General features: G+C 36.5%; 1 protein-coding gene across 3 annotated transcripts in view; it reads left to right on the top strand.

Annotated features, from left to right (window-relative positions):
* LOC143040300 (uncharacterized) overlaps nucleotides 1–18,051 on the top strand; it is a 19,200-nt gene extending 1,149 nt beyond the window's left edge. For all 3 annotated transcript variants that reach the window (XM_076211172.1, XM_076211174.1, XM_076211173.1), the window contains 2 exons: nucleotides 8,473–8,932; nucleotides 16,027–18,051. In XM_076211172.1, coding sequence (XP_076067287.1) covers nucleotides 8,473–8,932; nucleotides 16,027–17,719 — 2,153 coding nt within the window. In that variant the 3' untranslated portion in view covers nucleotides 17,720–18,051. The remainder of the gene's footprint in view (nucleotides 1–8,472; nucleotides 8,933–16,026) is intronic.
* Nucleotides 18,052–18,961: the final 910 nt, after the last annotated feature.

The raw sequence follows: 18,961 nt of genomic DNA, 5'->3' as shown, positions 1-18,961 counted from the left end.
GTTTGAGTGGGATAATGGAAATTAGTGTGGAATAAACGAAATTAGGGTGAGATAACGGAAATGAGGATGGGGCTATTGAAGTAAGTGAAGGTAACTGACATGAGTGTGGGATAAGATAAATTAGGGTGGGGTAATTGAAATGAGTATACGTTAAGAGAAATTAGGTTGGGGTAAGTGAAATGAGTGTGGGATAAAAGAAATTAGGGTGGGGGGTAACTGAAATTGACGTGAATCAATGAAATGGTGTGTCATGGCACACTGCATAGACTTTACGATATAAAACGCCAGTTATTGTTATCTAGCTCAACCAGGACCCCCTCACCAAAGACGGTTATCAAAACTAAATCACAAAACCTTTGTTTGGGTGGCTGTAGAAGGAAGTGCGTGTCTGAAAGATCTGATATTCAAAAAGGGCTACTGCATTGATGAAGAGTGTCAATAGATAATGTATTGACACACAGTATATTGTTGTCATGAAATGCGTCATAGTGTATCGTTGTATTCCAATTTACTGGTTGGTACCTGTGTTTTGCTGTCGCGTCGTGGCGGTGGTAGATTGGTATGCGGTTTCCTGGTAAGTGTTGATAGCATTCGTTATGTGAGAATAAACACCTTGTGAGATCGAAACCTTTATTGGTACTACGTTTCGCTTGTTACAGCTTTTTCAAGTACAGACATGACACACACTCTGTACTTGAAAAAGCTGTAACAAGCGAAACGTAGTACCAATAAAGGTTTCGATCTCACAAGGTGTTTATTCTCACAGTCTTGTCGGCTTTTGCCATTGTGATTCATCAGCATTCGTTATGTCTTTCTATAAGTGACTGGTTATTTTCCCTATGCTGAAGTCAGGATTACCTAGTTTTGTGTGTGAATATAATTTGTCTTTCATTAAAGGTTTCCAGAAAATGGCAATCAATAATACCTTGATTTGTTTATTATATGTGACGTAATTAATGCTTGATTCCTTGGATCAGCGTTTTAAGCTTCCGCAAAAGGTCCCTAAGGGTTCCACAAGAATAAATGAGATAAGCTATTGCATTTTGATTTTTTTTTTATTTAATTTCATAAACGTAATATAATTAAACACGCACGACACATTCTTGGTTATTGTAATAATGTAATATAGACATCATCCCATCTAGCCTATCATTACGATGAAAATAAAATGAGAAAGATATGGTATATATATATATATGTATATATATATATATATATATATATTTATATATATATATATATATATATATATTCTGGTTGAAATCAACTGCACTAGTTGCTTTAACAATCTTCAAGACTGTATTCTTTAATCTGGAGAATACTTTCCTATTAGCAACTGAGAGGGACTGGAAGTAGTCATTCATGACTCTCAAAAGAATATACACAGTGTATGCCAACTGATATATTTTTGCATAGTAATAGTATTGAACAACTATTGACTCCACCGAAACTATAGTTTTTCGCCTCGTCGTGAGGCGTCTTCAGGGTGAGGACTGCTTTGTAGGATGCTCTGCTATATATTTGCGCAGGGTTTTCTTGAGACATGCAATTTATTTTAAAGGTTACGCAAGGGTAAAACGGTTGAGAAATGCTGTTCTGGATAGTTATGGGTGTAGTGTCCATCGTTAGCCTTTTCTTGAAGTTCCTCAACTCTATCGTCCTCGTGTTCCCCACGGAACCCCTCTTTTCGAGCATCTCTACTTACGGCGGGGGTCGAGGGGATGGCAGTTCGAACCCTGCCACCGGTGAGTTGTTCCAAGCAAATGGGTCTTTAGATTCCACGCTACAAAGTCCAAATAGGGAGGATTTGCGACGTTAAACGGGATCAATCAATTAATGACCTTCTTCCTACGACAAACACAGGAATATGGTGGATGCATTCTTAACTTTCCCGCTGGCAATGGAGCACGTAAAATGTGATGTCCTAGAAGTGATACAGGAACATTCGGAACGAGTGATAGCAAGAGTGACTCAGATCCGTAGGGGTACCCCTAAAAACCCTTAAATCATTGCCTGGAAATAATTATACAGTCAATACGCTAGTACAGACTTATTGTATAACAATTCAGCCGGTTTTTTTTTATCGTTTTGGTTCTTCCTCTTTGAATCTACGAAATGTTTATGCCCGATGTACAGTAGTTCACCAGTGTGTTTGCTAGAATCTAACTGAAAACTTATTGCCACTACCGTTATTGATTTAGAATTTAGACAATTCTCTAATTTTTCTAGTTTACATTCCTCAAATGCGCCCTTGAATATATACATTATGTTTTTCAACTTCGATGTAAAAAGTTATAGTTATCTCTAGTCTGTTTATTATATATTATGTAGATATCAGTGTATAGATCAAATTAGCTACTTGCTCACTCCTTTATTTATTGTTCATTGTATTATTTCAATTCACAAATTTATTGATCTATTCTTTCATTTATTTATCTAGTAATTCATTCAATTATTTGCTTGATTAATTTACTTGTTTAACTAAGGGTTATCGTTCTATTTATCTACCAATGTATAATATATTTACCTCTTTATTCTAATTATCTATATCGTTGTTAACTACACACTTACTCAAGTATCCATTTATCTCAAATTTAATTATTGATTTATCTGCTAATTGGTTTATTGATTTGTATATCTATTTATGTAGCAACAAGCACCCGGACCTGGCTTCGCCAGGTGTGCTTGGCCTACGGCGTACCTCGCTTCGCTCGCGAAGGAGTCTTCAAAATCTCCTAAAGGAGCCTTCAGTCTCCAAAAGGAGTCGTCAAAGTCTCCCGACGTTGTCGTCAAATTCTCTCGCTCTTTCTCTCTCTCTCTCTCTCTCTCTCTCTCTCTCTCTCTCTCTCTCTCTCTCTCTCTCTCTCTCTCTCTCTCTCTCTCTCTCTCTCCTACTCTTTTTCGTTAGGTTAATCATAAAGGCAATAAAATTTCGGAAGGTGGTCATAAAAACGCCAGGAAATTTTCAAAACTGATAAACTTTATTTTTTTATGTATATAGATTCTCTTGGCAATATTTCGTAAAGATTCTCTTAGCAATATTTCGTAAAGATTCTCTTGGTGATATTTCGTAAAGATTCTCTTGTTAACATTTGGTAAAGATTCTCTTGGCAATATTTCGTAAATATTTTCTCATTAATATTTCGTAAAGATTCTTTTGTCAGAATTCCGTAATTCCGTTTTTATGTATATAGATTCTCTTGGCAATATTTTGTAAAGATTCTCTTAGCCTTATTTCGTAAAGATTCTCTTGGTAATATTTCGTAAAGATTCTCTGAGTCTGAGTCAGATGTGCCCCCGGGAGTTAGTGTTAACGGTGATGACTCATTTCCGGAGTAGGAGGTTGGAAGGTTTTAGAGAGAAATATTTTTTTATGTATATAGATAGATATATATTTATCATGCATCAGATCCTACCCTGATATATAAATCAACTACCCACGCTATCTTTTGTCATTTCTTTAAATCTTTAATTTTGTAAGTATTGATCCTCAACGGGCTATGGATCTGTGTTAGTTTACGACTTGATTTATTGATGTCTATTTTCTTTATTTATTGATGTCTATTTTCATGATTGGTGATTTTTTTTTATTGTTAATACTCTTGTTCTTTGTTCCTGTATGTCAGTAATTTATTTGTTACAGATTTTTCTGGTGTCTCTTTGTAGACGAAACGTTGAGAATATATGAATAATTTTTTTTTGGCAATCTGGTTTATGTCCACCCCCCACATGGCCAAGTCCTTGTTAGAAAGCTTGAAAATACTCATAAGAAGATTAACAAACTCCTTAATGCCAATTTCTTTATATAGAATTGTGCATTTCAGCAAAAACAGTCCTCAACACTCCTCATCACTCATTCACGCTGACCGTTCGTACATCCTTGTCGAGCACTGTATATATATATATATATATATATATATATATATATATATATATATATATATATATTTATTTATATAAAAATATATATATATATATATATATATACATATATATATATATATGTATATGTATATACATATATATGTATATATATATATGGTTAAAAGATACAGCGACTTCTGTATTTATGATCTTCTTGTTGATACTCTCTACTTTGCGAACTGTAGATTTATGCGTAGAGTTGAGCACAGAAATACTATTACCGAAAGGCATAGTAAAATACAGTGGACTGTTAATATATTCACGATGTTTCGTTCACTTTGTACATTTTCAAGTGATATTGATTACGATAATAAGACATTTTTATATATTGGAAAAATATAGGTTTCATGGTGCGGGGTGAGGTCACGTAAAAATGATCAAGGGGGAGGAATGGTGGTGGAACTACGTGGGATGGTGGAACTCCGTGGGATGGTGGAACTCTGTGGGGAGGTGGGATTCCGTACAGTGGTGGATTTCATGGACGGAATTACGGCAAGGTCTCTTGATTGTAGATTTAATTTTGGAGACTTCTCTTTAATAAGAAGGGCCTCGAGAATTTGCAGGCGCTTGGTGTCCTGTTCTTGTCCAATAATTGTTGTTTTTCTCCATCATTTCCCTTGTTAGAGTGGTGTTGTGGCATGTAATAGTATGAGATTTTGGTGTACCATTTTGGAGGTGGAGAGTGATTCTTCTACTGAGTGTTGTTGTTGTGTATCCTATATATGAGGAGGGTAGGGATTCACAGTTCCCTATTTTGCACGAGTATTCATACACAAGATGACTCCTTTGTAGTTCTCGGATTTTCGTGGAAGGGCTATTTTTCATGAGTAGTGATGAGGTTTTTCTGTTTGTATAATAAATGACAACATATGGTGAAATCTTGGGGCTGGGTGGATTTGACATATTTTTTGATTGTTTGTTTTATTATGCGTTCATCTGTACTATAATCCGAGTGCATGAAGGCCTTGTAGAAGATTTTAATTCGTTCACCTTCTTTGTTGGTCGCATTATGTTGTAGGTACCATTTATCTATCTAATGCATAATAATCTTATTGATTTCCTTGTTAGGGTAGCCACTGTTAACCAAGACTTGGGTTGCTCTCTCTATTTCTAGATGAGTGGCACTCCAACTACTGGAATGAGTGAAGGCCCTTCTGATGAAAGCTCTAATGGTGGAGTCTTTATAGCGTTGGGGACACTCGCTCATTCCGTTAAGGCACAGCCCTGGGTTGGTCGGTTTTGTGTATACACTTGTTTTAAAGTAAAGGGGACTTTGTTGGACGAAGATGTCCAAGAAAGGAAGCTTGTTTTCTTGACTAGATTCTATAGTAAATATTCATATATATATATATATATATATATATGTATATATATATATATATATATATATATATATATATATTCAACCTAACAGCCCAGTGAATAAAAGCTTGCTGAGTCGCGACCCATACTCTAGAGAATCTTCCGATACACTTAGTAGTCAGTAGTCATCGTCTCAACGGAACTTCACCACTCATCACCCATCTTTACCGTAAGCGTTGCAGGATGTATATAAAAGTCCCATATTTTTCTTGTAAGAGACCCACAAATCCCAGGTACTCGTTAACAACCATTGGACCAGCCCCTATGTTTCTTTAAAAAAAAAAAAAAAAAAAAAAAGAGAAAAAAAAAAATGGGTGTAGCTTGGATAGGGTAGTGTAAAATGGTGTTCGATGTCCTCTGTATGGTGGTAAATCTGGGATGTATTGTTTTTGTAGCCATGTCTATCGTGTGCTGGTACTGTTTTAATGCTAGATGGTGAGCTGAACGCAAGTGTGCCATTGATATTCCTGTTTACCTTGGAAAAGATTTTTCTGTGGGACTGATATGTGTATGTGCGCGCGCGCGCGCGTGTGTGTGTGTTTACCTAGATGTAGTATACAAGGAAGGAGCAACGCTTTTTGGGTCCTGTCTATTATTCTTTAATTTTCCAACTTAAACTATATCCTTCATTTTCAATGATCATATTTAGATTTTAACTCATGTATTGTTTGAGCTTTGGCTATATCACCTTCTTAGCTATTCCACATATTTATACATCTATATGCAAGGCTGTATTTCTTCACATCCTTTTGACATGTGGTTTTTCTCAATTTATTCCCTGACCTCTCAAAACCCTCCCACCGACCAATGCAATCTATCCCCTTTAGTGAGCTGAACACTAATCATATCACCTCTTTCTATTCGATCCTTCATGATTGGCAGACCCAGTACCTTTAGTCTTTCCTTATATGGTTTATCTGTCCGGCTGGGGACCAGTTTGGTTGCTGCCCTTTGTAATTTCTCAATCTTGCTGTGTGGGAATCATTCTACTGACGCATATTCCAGTCTTGGACGTATCAAGGTTTCGATGAGTTTTTTTTTTCATCTCTTTATTCATATAATGAAACGTCACTTTAATCTTTTGCAAGAGTCTATATGTCTCTCCCACAATCCTGCTGATATGTCTGTCAAGTGACAGGTTGTCTTTTATTAAGACTCCTAAGTCTTTCTCCTCTTTTGCTTTTGTTTTTGTAATGTGTCCGCTTCCCAAGGAGTAGTTTAAGGATGGCCGTTTGCCACTATTGCCCATTTCTTTATATTGAACTTCATTTCCCATTCTTGGCTCCATGCAAAAATAGAATCTAGATGTTTTTACAATATTCTACCGTCCTCCTCATTTTTCACTCTTCTCATGATTTTTGCATCGTCTGCAAACATGTTGGCATAACTTGTTTTTCTTTCCATCATATTAACATAAGCAAGAAACATTTTTGGTGCAAGCACTGATCCTTGTGGTACTCCGCTCGTTACTGCTCTCCAGCTTGACATCTTGTCCTTTAGTGCTATCCTCATGTATCTTTCCTTCAATAAGTTGTTAATCTATCTTAATAATTTGCCTCTCAGTCCTCCAACAGGCTCCAATTTCCACATATGGCGACCGAGAGGTACTTTATCAAATGCCATTTCTAGGTCCAGGTACACGCAGTCCATCCACTCATTTCTTTCTTGCAGCACATCAATCACTCTAAAGCAATTGACTGACAGGTTCGACACACACACACATGTGTGTGTGTGTGTGTGTGTGTGTGTGTGTGTGTGTATGTATGTTTGGAAATATTGAGTAAATATTTTGGCGGCTGGCCTTGAAGGGCATATCTTGTTATTTAAGCAGGTATGTATTTCTGCGTGTATTTATTATGCATTACAGGTGATATATTATTGTAGACGTTTGAGTAGCCTGTTGCTGATGTAGTATTTTTGTGTTGCGTGTAGTTGGTTGTGTTTATGTGATACAATGAGATGCGTGAGTCAGGTTGAGGACACTTGCAACAAACGGTGTCGCCATCATTTTCATGGGGAGGATCTTGGTTTCTGTATATATGTGTTTTTTTTTCTGGCTTGATATCGTTGTATCCTGTTATTAATCTCAATGATTTATTTTCAATAGTTTGTAAAGTGTCTATTGTTTTATTTTTCTTAAAGATTGCAAACTGTTTAAAGTTTCCTAATGTCCAAAGCCCTTGCATGGAATTTATATTAGTGTGCTTATTTTCTTGTTGATTTTCAGTAAGGTCTTTGATGTTCAGGTTGAAGGTCATGTAAGTATAAAAAATGAGATCTAGCATGTTTTGGGTTCTTTTCCAATGCAAAGGTTTAGCCATTCTATTTTTCTATTGTATTTCTTTATTCAAAGTTATTTGGGATGAGAAATGTTCCTGACGATTTCTGGGAGGTTGTTTCCATTCTATTATCACTGAGGCTTTGTTCTAGTTTGTCTAAGTAGGCTTGGTTGTTCATAGCACCTATTTTGTAGTTGCTATGCTGGGTTATCATGCTCAGGTTGTCTGCCTAGTCGAGTACTTTGGTGTTATGTTCTGGATCTGGTGTTGGGAGATCGTTTATAAATATGTTAAGTAACTTGGATGAGAGTAGCGATGCGTGGGAAATCCATTCTATAATCTTTTAATTCCATAAATTTTGGCGTTTTCATGGTATTCTCAACCAGCTAAGAGGTTTGTTGACTATTCCCTATCGTTGTGGATATGTCTCTGATTTTCTTACGGTATACGTCGAAAAAAGTAATCATATGTCTTAATTTTGTCTCTTGTTACCATAAGCGTACCTCCTAGTGGTTATTTTTTGTTGAATCTCTCAGGACAGATGTCAGATGATGCTTGTGAGAAGTGTGTCGTAGAAGTTTCTCTGAATCCATGCAGTCAATGAATGGAATTAACTTCTTGCAGAGGTTGTGAAACGTGATATAGTTTCTAGTTTTAATATGTAGTTGGTTAAACACGTAAGCAACATGGTTTAATGTCTGCCACTTGGCTCAATTTGTTTACTTGTTTTACTTGGGTGTTTAGGGGTTTGTTTAATTATTATTTCTTTATTTTACGTTTGATCCAGTTATGAATCGAAAGATCTCCTTTTGGGATCCTGTACCACCAAAAGCATCGTAGCTAACGTGATAAAGAATGATGTGTTTTCACAACTTCGCACGTATTCCATACTTTTTTTCCTTCGCAGATAAGTCCCGTCGAGTGCTGTTCATCATGGTGACAGCCGGTTTCACAACTACACTGTTAATATGGTACCAATCTGGCTTTTCTCCGTTGACGGACGGAAAATATGCCAGAAATTTGTGGGCGCTTGACGATCTGTTCAAATGCCAGGGTCAACCAGACTCTCCCGAGGCGTCGAAGAATACGTCTCGCGAGCTTGATGGTCTCAGCCAGAACGACAATATACTTGACCTCGACCCATGGGATCCCAGCTTACGGGAGTTCCTCAAACCGGCACTCGACCCTGACAAGGACCTCAACTGCTCCTTGGGAAGGGAACCTCTGACTTCGTCCTGTTTGAACGAGGTCTACCTCCACAGGAAATTGTTAACGAAACATGAAATCACAAGATGCTGTTACCAAACAATCCATCGAATTGAACAACACCCAAGCAATTACACTTCGAAGGCTGACAAACTTTACAGGCAAGATATTTTTTCGATAAAGTATTTTTCAGTGTCACTGTAAATAGATTCACTCAACCACACACCCAATCTCCCATGCACATACCATCGCAAAGGTCAAGTTAAACATGTATGTATAAGGCGTCTGTGTACAAAAAATACAAATACACATAAGTACACACACACACACACACACACACACACACACACACACACACACACACACACACACACACACACACACACACACACTCATACAAACACAAATACACACTCATACAAACACGAATTTTATATATATATATATATATATATATATATATATATATATATTATATATATACATATATATATATAATACATAGATATATATATATACAAGCAATCACATCACCGTGATACAAAAATGCAACATAACCACAGGAGAAGGGAAACTTGTAGACTGTAAGTACATTCGTATATTACATCTTCAGACTAAATGACAGGGATACATAGTTGTGTTTAAATGTAAGTATCAGGTGGCAACCATAGGGGGGGAAGGGGGGAGACAATACAGTGTGAAGAGGGGAGATGACCTTACCTCTATCGACCTGACCAACACATAAGGCTCAATCTGGCGGAAAGATCTTGGTGACCATTTGGGTTACCAATTTGTCACATTTAAAATGACCATAGCTTAAGTTTATATTTTTATCAAACGTACCTGATATTAAGCAGGATTCTATTATATTTCTTTCTTGTAGGCTTTTTTCCTTTGTCTAAAATTGTTGCCTTAGACCAATCAATATGATGGTTGTATAATGCTTTATGTTGAAATAACGCATTATTTTCCTGGGTAGATCTCACATTATATTTATGTTGAGAAATCCTTGTTTCCAAGTTTTTCCCAGTTTGTCCAATATAAAATTTGTTAAAATCTTGGCAAGAAATTTTATAGACCACACCGTTATTGTTAGGAGGGCTGTTCTTAATTAAAGTTTTTTAATGGTGTGGTCATATTTAAAAGCTACTTTGATATTCAATTTTTTTAGTAGATTGACAATACTAAGAAAATTTCCATGAAAAGGAAGAACAAGTGTATTAAGTTGTTTATGGTTTCCTTGTTCTTGATTGCAAGTTTTGTAAAAGCGTTTCTTGGCGGTATTGTGACATTGATTAAGAATATGAGTGGGATATTTTATCTTTTCCCCAATATTCCGGATAGTTCTAATTTCGTCATCAATAAATTCAGGATCTGAAATCCTGTAAGCTCTCAAGTACATGGAAATAATTTTTTTTTTTTTTTTTTTTTTACAATGATTTGGTGATTGGAATAAAAATGAACATAGGAGAGAATATTGGTAGGTTTTCTATAGACTTTTGGTTTCAGAGTACCATTATCTCTAATTATTTCAACATCTAAAAAGGGCAAATTATTGTTATTTTCTATCTCAAGAGTGAAGTTAATGGAGGGTACCAGTGAATCTAGATTAATAAGGAAATCATCAATAGATAGGTTATTAGGCCAGAAACACAAAACATCGTCTACATATCTGAACCAAATAACTTTTTCCTCTTTGATAGTTGGTAATAAATATTTTTCAAAACATTCCATGTAGATGTTAGCTAAAACCGGTGAAAGAGAATTTCCCATAGCCATCCCGAACGTAACGTTTCCCCTCAAAGACAAAAGAAGAATTATTTACTCACAGACTTATCAATTTTATCAAATCTGTTACCTAGAATATGTGGGAGAAAAGTTAAAAAAAAAAAATTAAATGGGACATGTGTAAAGATCACCATAAATTAAACCCCTAATTAAACCACTATTTTCACTCGAATGTTTTATATATATATATATATACAAGCCCCTGGCTTCGCCAGCCCGGCTGCGCCGGGGGGCTTGGTCTGCGGCGCAGCTCGCTTCGCTCTCGGGGTGCTACGCCCCACCTTCAAACAAAGGCTATAAAATAAACAACTGTAAATATTCACCTCCTTTATTTTCGTCATTTTCGTTTTTCAGAAGAATATTTTGGTGGGGTCCCGTAGATCCGCTGGAGTCCTCAAGATCCGCTGGAATCGCAAAGATCCGGTCGAGCCCTCAAGATCCGCTCGAGTCCCAAAGATCCGCTCGAGTCCTCTAGATCCGCCCGAGTCCCAAAGATCCGCTCGAGTCATCTAGATCCGCTCGAGTCCCAAAGATCCGCTTGAGTCCTCTAGATCCACTTAAGTCCTAAAGATCCGCTCGAGTCCCGCGACCGCGTATATGCGATTTATACCCTAACAGGGATGGCCCGTGTCACGGGGTCCATCATTGTAACCTTTTTGCCGGATCCCCGTTTAACTCGGTTAGGGACGTCGTGACATTGAAACATTTTGGAGAATTTTATTTTTTCGTCCCGCTCTCAGCCAATCAGCCGTCTCCGTTGCCGTGACGTCACCGCTCTCGGCCAATCAGTTGTCTCCGTTGCCGTGACGTCATCACTCTCAGCCAATCAGCGAGTTGAAACTCACCTAGGAATTTGCAAAGAATATTTTAGGACAAAGTGTCACCGAAATACCACCTGTCCCCGACGTCCACAGCGTTTTTTAGAAGAATATTTTTATCTAGACTTAGATATATATATATATATATATATATATATATACATATATATGTATATATATATACATATGTATATATATATATATATGTATATATATACTGTATATATATATATATATGTATATATATATGTATATATATATGTATATATATATGTATATATGTATATGTATATATATATATATATATATATATATATATATATATACATATATATATATATATATATACATATATATATGAAGGTGGAAAAAGAAGTCACGGGTCTACTTCCGAATTTCTGAGTTTATTCCTGACCGGTTTCGCTCTATACTTCTTCAGAGGAATGTGACTCTGGGGTGAAGCTGGCGGTATACATAGTAAGAATAGGACCACGTTCCCTCCTTGGAGTTGGGCTCCGTTTTGTTGAACAATAATTTACCATTTTTAATACAGTGTACAATAATTTATAACTTTTGTGATGTAGCTATTAAAATATAGATGTTAGATACAGCTCCGATGTGTGTGGAATGTTGACCGAGGGTGTATCAGTGTAAGTGAAATGAATGAGTGGTGTAAAAAATGTGGAAAACGCGAAAAGTGTTACAAGATAACTTATAAACAATGTAATATAATGATAACGTATCCAGACAAAATGAAATAGAATAAAATAAAATGAAAACAATGTGATAATTTGAATTGACGTGACGTCCTATGATAGTACATCGCGTTCTATTTAATTCTGTCTGGATATGTTATCATTATCTTCCACACTTCCTATCTCGCGGCGTCCATTAGTAACACACTTGTTCCATCGCTCATCAGTCGTTCGCACTAACTTACCTGCCCCATTCCACATACTCTCTTTCACCGCCTTCACAATATCTTTCACTCTAGTCTGCTCTCTCTCGGTCTCTTAGCGTTATTCCCATCATTGATCTCTCCATTCTCTTTTGTGCAGTCCTTAGCTTTGTTGCCATCGCCTTCGTCAGTTTCCAAGTCTCACACCCGTAGATTATTGCTGGCAGAATGCATTGATTGTAAACTTTACGTTTCAAACATAAAGATAGAGATCATCACAGGTTTTTATTATACTTACAAAACGTCTTTTTATTTCATTTTCATGATCTTTTGTCACTTTCACCACCTGGCATATATACATACATACATACATACATACATACATACATACATACACACATACATACATACATACATACATACATACATACATACACACATACATACATACATACATACATACATACATACATACATACATACATATATACTGGAGCTAGGTCAGACTCAGTTACCACATAGTATATATATTCCTTAGCTTGTATTCGCATTCATATATAGTGTACTTTCTTGTTACCTCTATTTTAAATATAAATACTTTCTCATTCCCTAGGTTGAGTCGTGACTGTTACAGCCTTGATAACGACTGGATATGTTATCATTATCTTCCACACTTCCTATCTCGCGGCGTCCATTAGTAATACACTTGTTCCATCGCTCAGTCGTTCGCACTAACTTACCTGCCCAATTCCACATACTCTCTTTCACCGCCTTCACAATATCTTTCACTCTAGTCTGCTCTCTCACCCAACTTGCTCTCTCTCGGTCTCTTAGCGTTATTCCCATCATTGATCTCTCCATTCTCTTTTGTGCAGTCCTTAGCTTTGTTTCCATCGCCTTCGTCAGTTTCCAAGTCTCACACCCGTAGATTATTGCTGGCAGAATGCATTGATTGTAAACTTTACGTTTCAAACATAAAGATAGAGATCATCACAGGTTTTTATTATACTTACAAAACGTCTTTTTATTTCATTTTCATGATTTTTTGTCACTTTCACCACCTGGCATATATACATACATACATACATACATACATACATACATACATACATACATATATACATACATATATACATACATACATACACACATACATACATACACACATACATACATACACACATACATACATACATACACACACACATACATACATACATACATACATACATACATATATATATACAGACATGCATACATACATATATACCGTGAGCGGACAATTAGCCGACAGACAATTGACCGACAGACAGTTAGCCGACAGACAATTCGCCGACAGGACAATTGGTCGATAAGACAATTGACCGACAGACAATTGCCCAACAGGAAAGGGAAAAAATTCAAAGCTAAAAACATAATATTCATGGTTACTATACTATACTAAACTACTTATTTTTAAAATCATTATACTAAACTACTTACTGTTAAGATTGTTATTCTAAACCAATTATTGCTGATATCGTTATGCTAAACAACTACTTTTGAAATCGTTATGCTAAACCACTTATTTTCAAATGCTTTTCCAGAACAAACTTTACTAAGTTTATTTTCCAAGCCCTTTAGTATCAGTCATGGAGTTCATCAAAACGGAACGGGTAGGCAAAAAGCTTTTTTTCGAGGGATACGCCTACATTACTGATAAAACCAGAGAATCAAAAACGTATTGGAGATGTGCTAATCGTAATAACTGCAATGCAAGATTGACTACGATCGACAAGGTAATTAGCAGAACTCCTTCTGAACACTCCCATCCACCAACTCCTATTGAAAATCGAGCTTTAAAAGTTAAAGAAGAAATAAAGCTTATTGCGGCCCGATCTGCGGAAATGCCGAGCTCTATTATTGATAGTGCAACTTCAGATATCCCTGTGACCATTGCTGTCACTGTCCAAAAAAGGACTCTCTCAAACGTACAGTGCGACGGAAGAGACCCAGTCTTAAAGAAGATGAGCTATATAAGACTCCGAGAGGTGATAATTTTTTACTCTTTGAAAATGAAGAGGTTTCTATTTTCGGAACTTTGAAAAATCTGGAAATCTTATCCAAGAAAAGTGAGTGGTTCTGCGACGGGACTTTTGACTCTGCACCTTTGGGTAAGCAGCTATACTCGATCCATGCGCTAATTACTGAAAATAAAACAGTGCCGCTACTTTATTGCGTGACAAACAGTAAATCTGAAGCGGATTATGATTTAATATTTAACTTCATTAAAGAAGGAAGAAATGTAAATGTGACCTCAATTACAGTAGACTTTGAAAAAGCAGCTATAAACTCCATTAAACGCAATTTTCCTCACGTTTCTATTTATGGCTGTTTTTTTCACTTTGGACAGTGTTTGTGGCGCAAGATACAGACTATGGGTTTACAATCGTGGTACAACGACCGAGAAAATGCATTTATTGTAAAACAGCTGCAAGCACTAGCTTTCGTACCACCTGATGATGTGCCTTTTTTGTATGAACAATCTATTAATTCTTTAGATGCACAAACTGATGAAATTTTGGAAGATTTCTTGTCTTATTTTGAGTGTACATGGTTAGGAATCGTGCAGCGTGGTAGACGTAGACGACCTTTATTCGACATTTTGTTATGGTCGTGTCACTACAGAGTGCTGAACGATCTGCCGAAAACCAACAACTCGCTGGAAGGGTGGCATCACGCCTTCAGTAGAAGAGTAAATGTCCATCACCCTAACTTATCAAAATTGATTTAAAAGCTCAGGATTGAGCAATCAAGCACAGAAATTCAAATAAGAAACAGGCATTTTCATGAGCTGATGTTTCAAGGGAAAACAAAAAATACATTCGTGTTAAGGAAAGACTGAAAAAACTTGTACTCAACTATGACGTCGAAGATGGTTTGCAATTTTTAAGAGCTTGTGCACACAATCTTATCAATTAAATCGTTTTTCTAAATTTTTGAGATGAATATTATGTTTTGATCTTTTAATTTGTTCCCTTTTATTTTGATCTTTTAATTCTTTTTTTTTTATAAATCTTTTGTACTTATAAAGTCTTTTTATGTAAGTTTTAATTTATTTCAATAAAGCGTTTATGTATTAACCTTTTTTTATATCCTTTTTAAGATGAACTCCATGACTGATACTGAAGGGCTTGGAAAAATAAACTTAGTAAAAGCAAGATGAAAGTTTGGTCTGACAAAGCATTTAAAAATAAGTGGTTTAGCATAACGATTTCAAAAGCAGTTGTTTAGCATAACGATATCAGCAATATTTGGTTTAGAATAACAATCATAACAATAAGTAGTTTAGTATAATGATTTTAAAAATAAGTAGTTTAGTATAGTATAGTAACCATGAATATTATGTTTTTAGCTTTGAATCTTTTTCCTTTCATTTGGATGTTTTTCTTTTTTTTATAAATAAATTTAATGTACGTATGATCGATCAATTGTCCTGTCTGTCGGCCAATTGTCTGTCGGTCAATTGTCTTATCGACCAATTGTCCTGTCGGCGAATTGTCTGTCGGCTAACTGTCCGTCGGTCAATTGTCTGTCGGCTAATTGTCTGACTACCCATATATACTGTACATGCATACATACATATATACTGGAGCTAGGTCAGACTCAGTTACCACATAGTATATATATTCCTTAGCTTGTATTCGCATTCATATATAGTGTACTTTCTTGTTACCTCTATTTTAAATATAAATACTTTCTCATTCCCTAGGTTGAGTCGTGACTGTTACAGCCTTGATAACGACGTGACTGCTCTTCCCCATGACTCTATTATGGTAAATTGCTATAGTCATAACGAGTCAGTCTACAAGAACATTCACCATCTCATCAATAAAGAGCCATTCAATCATATTTTGACGAAATGGAAAGTTTTTGATCTGCGTAGAAGCATTACTTGTCAAGAAGATACAAACATTCTAAAGAGTAGCAGTGGTTCCTCTGAAAATTCCGTTAATAACGGAAATAGTCCCGTTTTCAACGACAAGTCGTTTGGAGAAACGGAGCTCCCGGATAAAGAAAAGGAAAGCGAAGGAAGAAACTCCAGCGAAGAGGCCGAGAAGATCCCTTACAGTGTCATTATTTTCGGGTTAGACTCGATGTCCAGGTCCAACATGCGTCGTTTTATGCCCCAAACCTTCAAACTGTTACAGAACAAAAGAGCCCTTGATCTTCGGGGGTTCAACAAAGTAGCCGATAACACGTATCCTAATCTCGTGGCTGTGTTGTCTGGAAAATCAGGAAGCTGGATGGATAAGAACTGCATACATCATCAGAGATCTAGAGCTTATGATAACTGCTCCTTCATCTGGAAAGATTTCTCTCGTCGTGGCTACTTAACTGTCTATGGAGAAGATGCACCAGCCATGGGTATATTTCATTACAATCGTGTGGGATTCGTTCTTAAGCCAACACATTTGTACCTCCGCCCGTTCTTCCTGGCCTCTGAAAAATACATCGGGCACGGTGGTCGCAAAGATAGAAATGCTTATGGAGAATACTGCCAGGGGCCACGATCGAGTTTTGACGTCATCAGAGACTACTGCCTGGACGTAGAGCGAGCAATGGGCGGTCGTCCACATTTTGGTCTCTTCTGGACGGCTCGTCTGACACACGACCATAGCCATTATGCCTCACTTGTAGACCGAAGTGCAAGTGAATTGATCCGGCAAGTGAGCGAAGGAGGCGACTTTAAGAACACATTTTTCTTCTTCATGAGTGACCATGGAATGCGCTTCGGGGGTATTCGGAAAACCAAAATTGGAAAGATGGAAGAGAGTCTTCCCTTTGCGTTTGTGTTACCACCAAAGGACTTTAAGAATAAACACCCTTTAGCATATGGAAACCTTGTGACAAATCAAGGGAGACTTACTTCACATTTTGACATTCATGCTACCTTTTGGGACATTCTTCAGCAGAATTACAGCAATAATGAATACATCAGTAAGGAACACAAATATTCAAAATCAATGCCGCCAGGCATGAGTCTGTTTCGCGTGATTCCTGCCACAAGAAATTGCTTAGAAGCCGCCATTCCTTTGCATTACTGCACAACTCTACGACTGAAAAGCTTAAGTGTGCTTGAGGCAACTCATTTTGTCCTAGATTTCCTCAATCGCGGTCTCAAGAGGTTTCCAAAATGCGTCCAGTTTGAAGATCACACCCTCCGGAAAGCCTGGGAAGGGAGACTTGGCACCGACAAAGCTTTCGTAATCCAGTTCCAGACGTCTCCGGGTAATGCGCTAATGGAGGCAACAGTCGTTGAGAACACCGCGACGCATCATTTCAGGATAGAAGGGGAAGTGAGCCGAATAAACAAGTACAAAGATCAGAGCTCTTGTATCAAGGACGATCTGTACAGGAAATACTGTTACTGCAAATCATTATTGAAAGGTCAACCAAAATGAACATTCTTTTGTGGACAACATTTCAACATACTGTTAAAAATGTTTAACTTGAGGAGAATTTAAAGATATTTTGTGTAAAAATTTTTTTTTGTACATTTGTTCAAGTACGTGTGATGGAGATCATGTAAAATAATGTATGATTTGCCGTTGTATATGATGCATAGCATATATTGTCAAACCTGCACTGGAAAAAGCAAGTAAATGATCGTTCTTGGTAATGAGAGAGAGAGAGAGAGAGAGATAGATAGAGAAGATAGATAGATAGATAGATAGAGAGAAGTGTTAATATTTCATCACAATGTAGTTTCTGAAACAAATTGAAATGAACTATTTATTTTGATGTTTGTATCCAAAATACCTATTAAACTATTTACAGCCATATTTTGTAACGTAACTTTCTGTCGTTATTTCTAGTCATTGAAACAAAATTATATGAACTGATTGTATGTGTAAATAACCTCAACTGATGTAGATTACATTCAAACTATTATTATTATTATTATTATTATTATTATTATTATTATTATTATTATTATTATTATTATTATTATCATATTTTTTTTTTTTTTTTTTTTTTTTTTTTTTTTTTTTTACTTGGTCACTGAAAACGGGTTGGTTCAGCTCTCAGAGTAGTGTAGCTGTGTATGCCCACGACGAAGTCCTAATGGTTGTTTTTCATCTCTTAATGGTTATCTATAGATTTAAAACGTGATTCTTTTTTGTGGGAGGTAGCATATGACTCACTGGCATATCATCAACGCTGAATGGGCCGTAGTTTGACCATTGATGACGATATGGATGAAATAAAGTATTTTGTGGAGTGGCACTCCATGAATGTGTTTTACTCTCGTTTTGTTTATCTGTCTTTCTTTTCTGTATTTTTTTCTTTGTTAATTTTTCTGTTAATTTCTTCCTTTCCGAAATTGGCTTCCTCTCATGTTTGCTCTGTTTCTCTGTTTTATTCTTTATTTTCTCTTCATGACTCTTCTCCTATCTTACTTGCCTCCTTCCTCTCGTTTCTTTTTTCTCTCTTTCTCTTCCCGACTTTTTTCTTCCTCTCTCTCTTTTTTGTCTTCCTCTTTTCTTCTTTCATTTTTTCTAATTCTCTCCTGTCTTTTTCTCATTTTCTTCTTTATTTTCCTTTCTATCCTTTCTGTCTATCTTTCTCTCTTTCTCTCTCTCTTTTTCTCTTTCTCTCTGTCTCTCTTTCTCTCTTACTCTCTCCGTTCTGCTACCCACCTC

This window comes from Oratosquilla oratoria, chromosome 28 (genome assembly GCF_046742065.1).
Source record: "Oratosquilla oratoria isolate Oo_2021 chromosome 28, ASM4674206v1, whole genome shotgun sequence".
Lineage (NCBI taxonomy): Eukaryota > Metazoa > Arthropoda > Malacostraca > Stomatopoda > Squillidae > Oratosquilla > Oratosquilla oratoria.
Note: the sequence above shows the minus strand (reverse complement) of the source record. Positions and strands in the feature narration are given on the sequence as shown.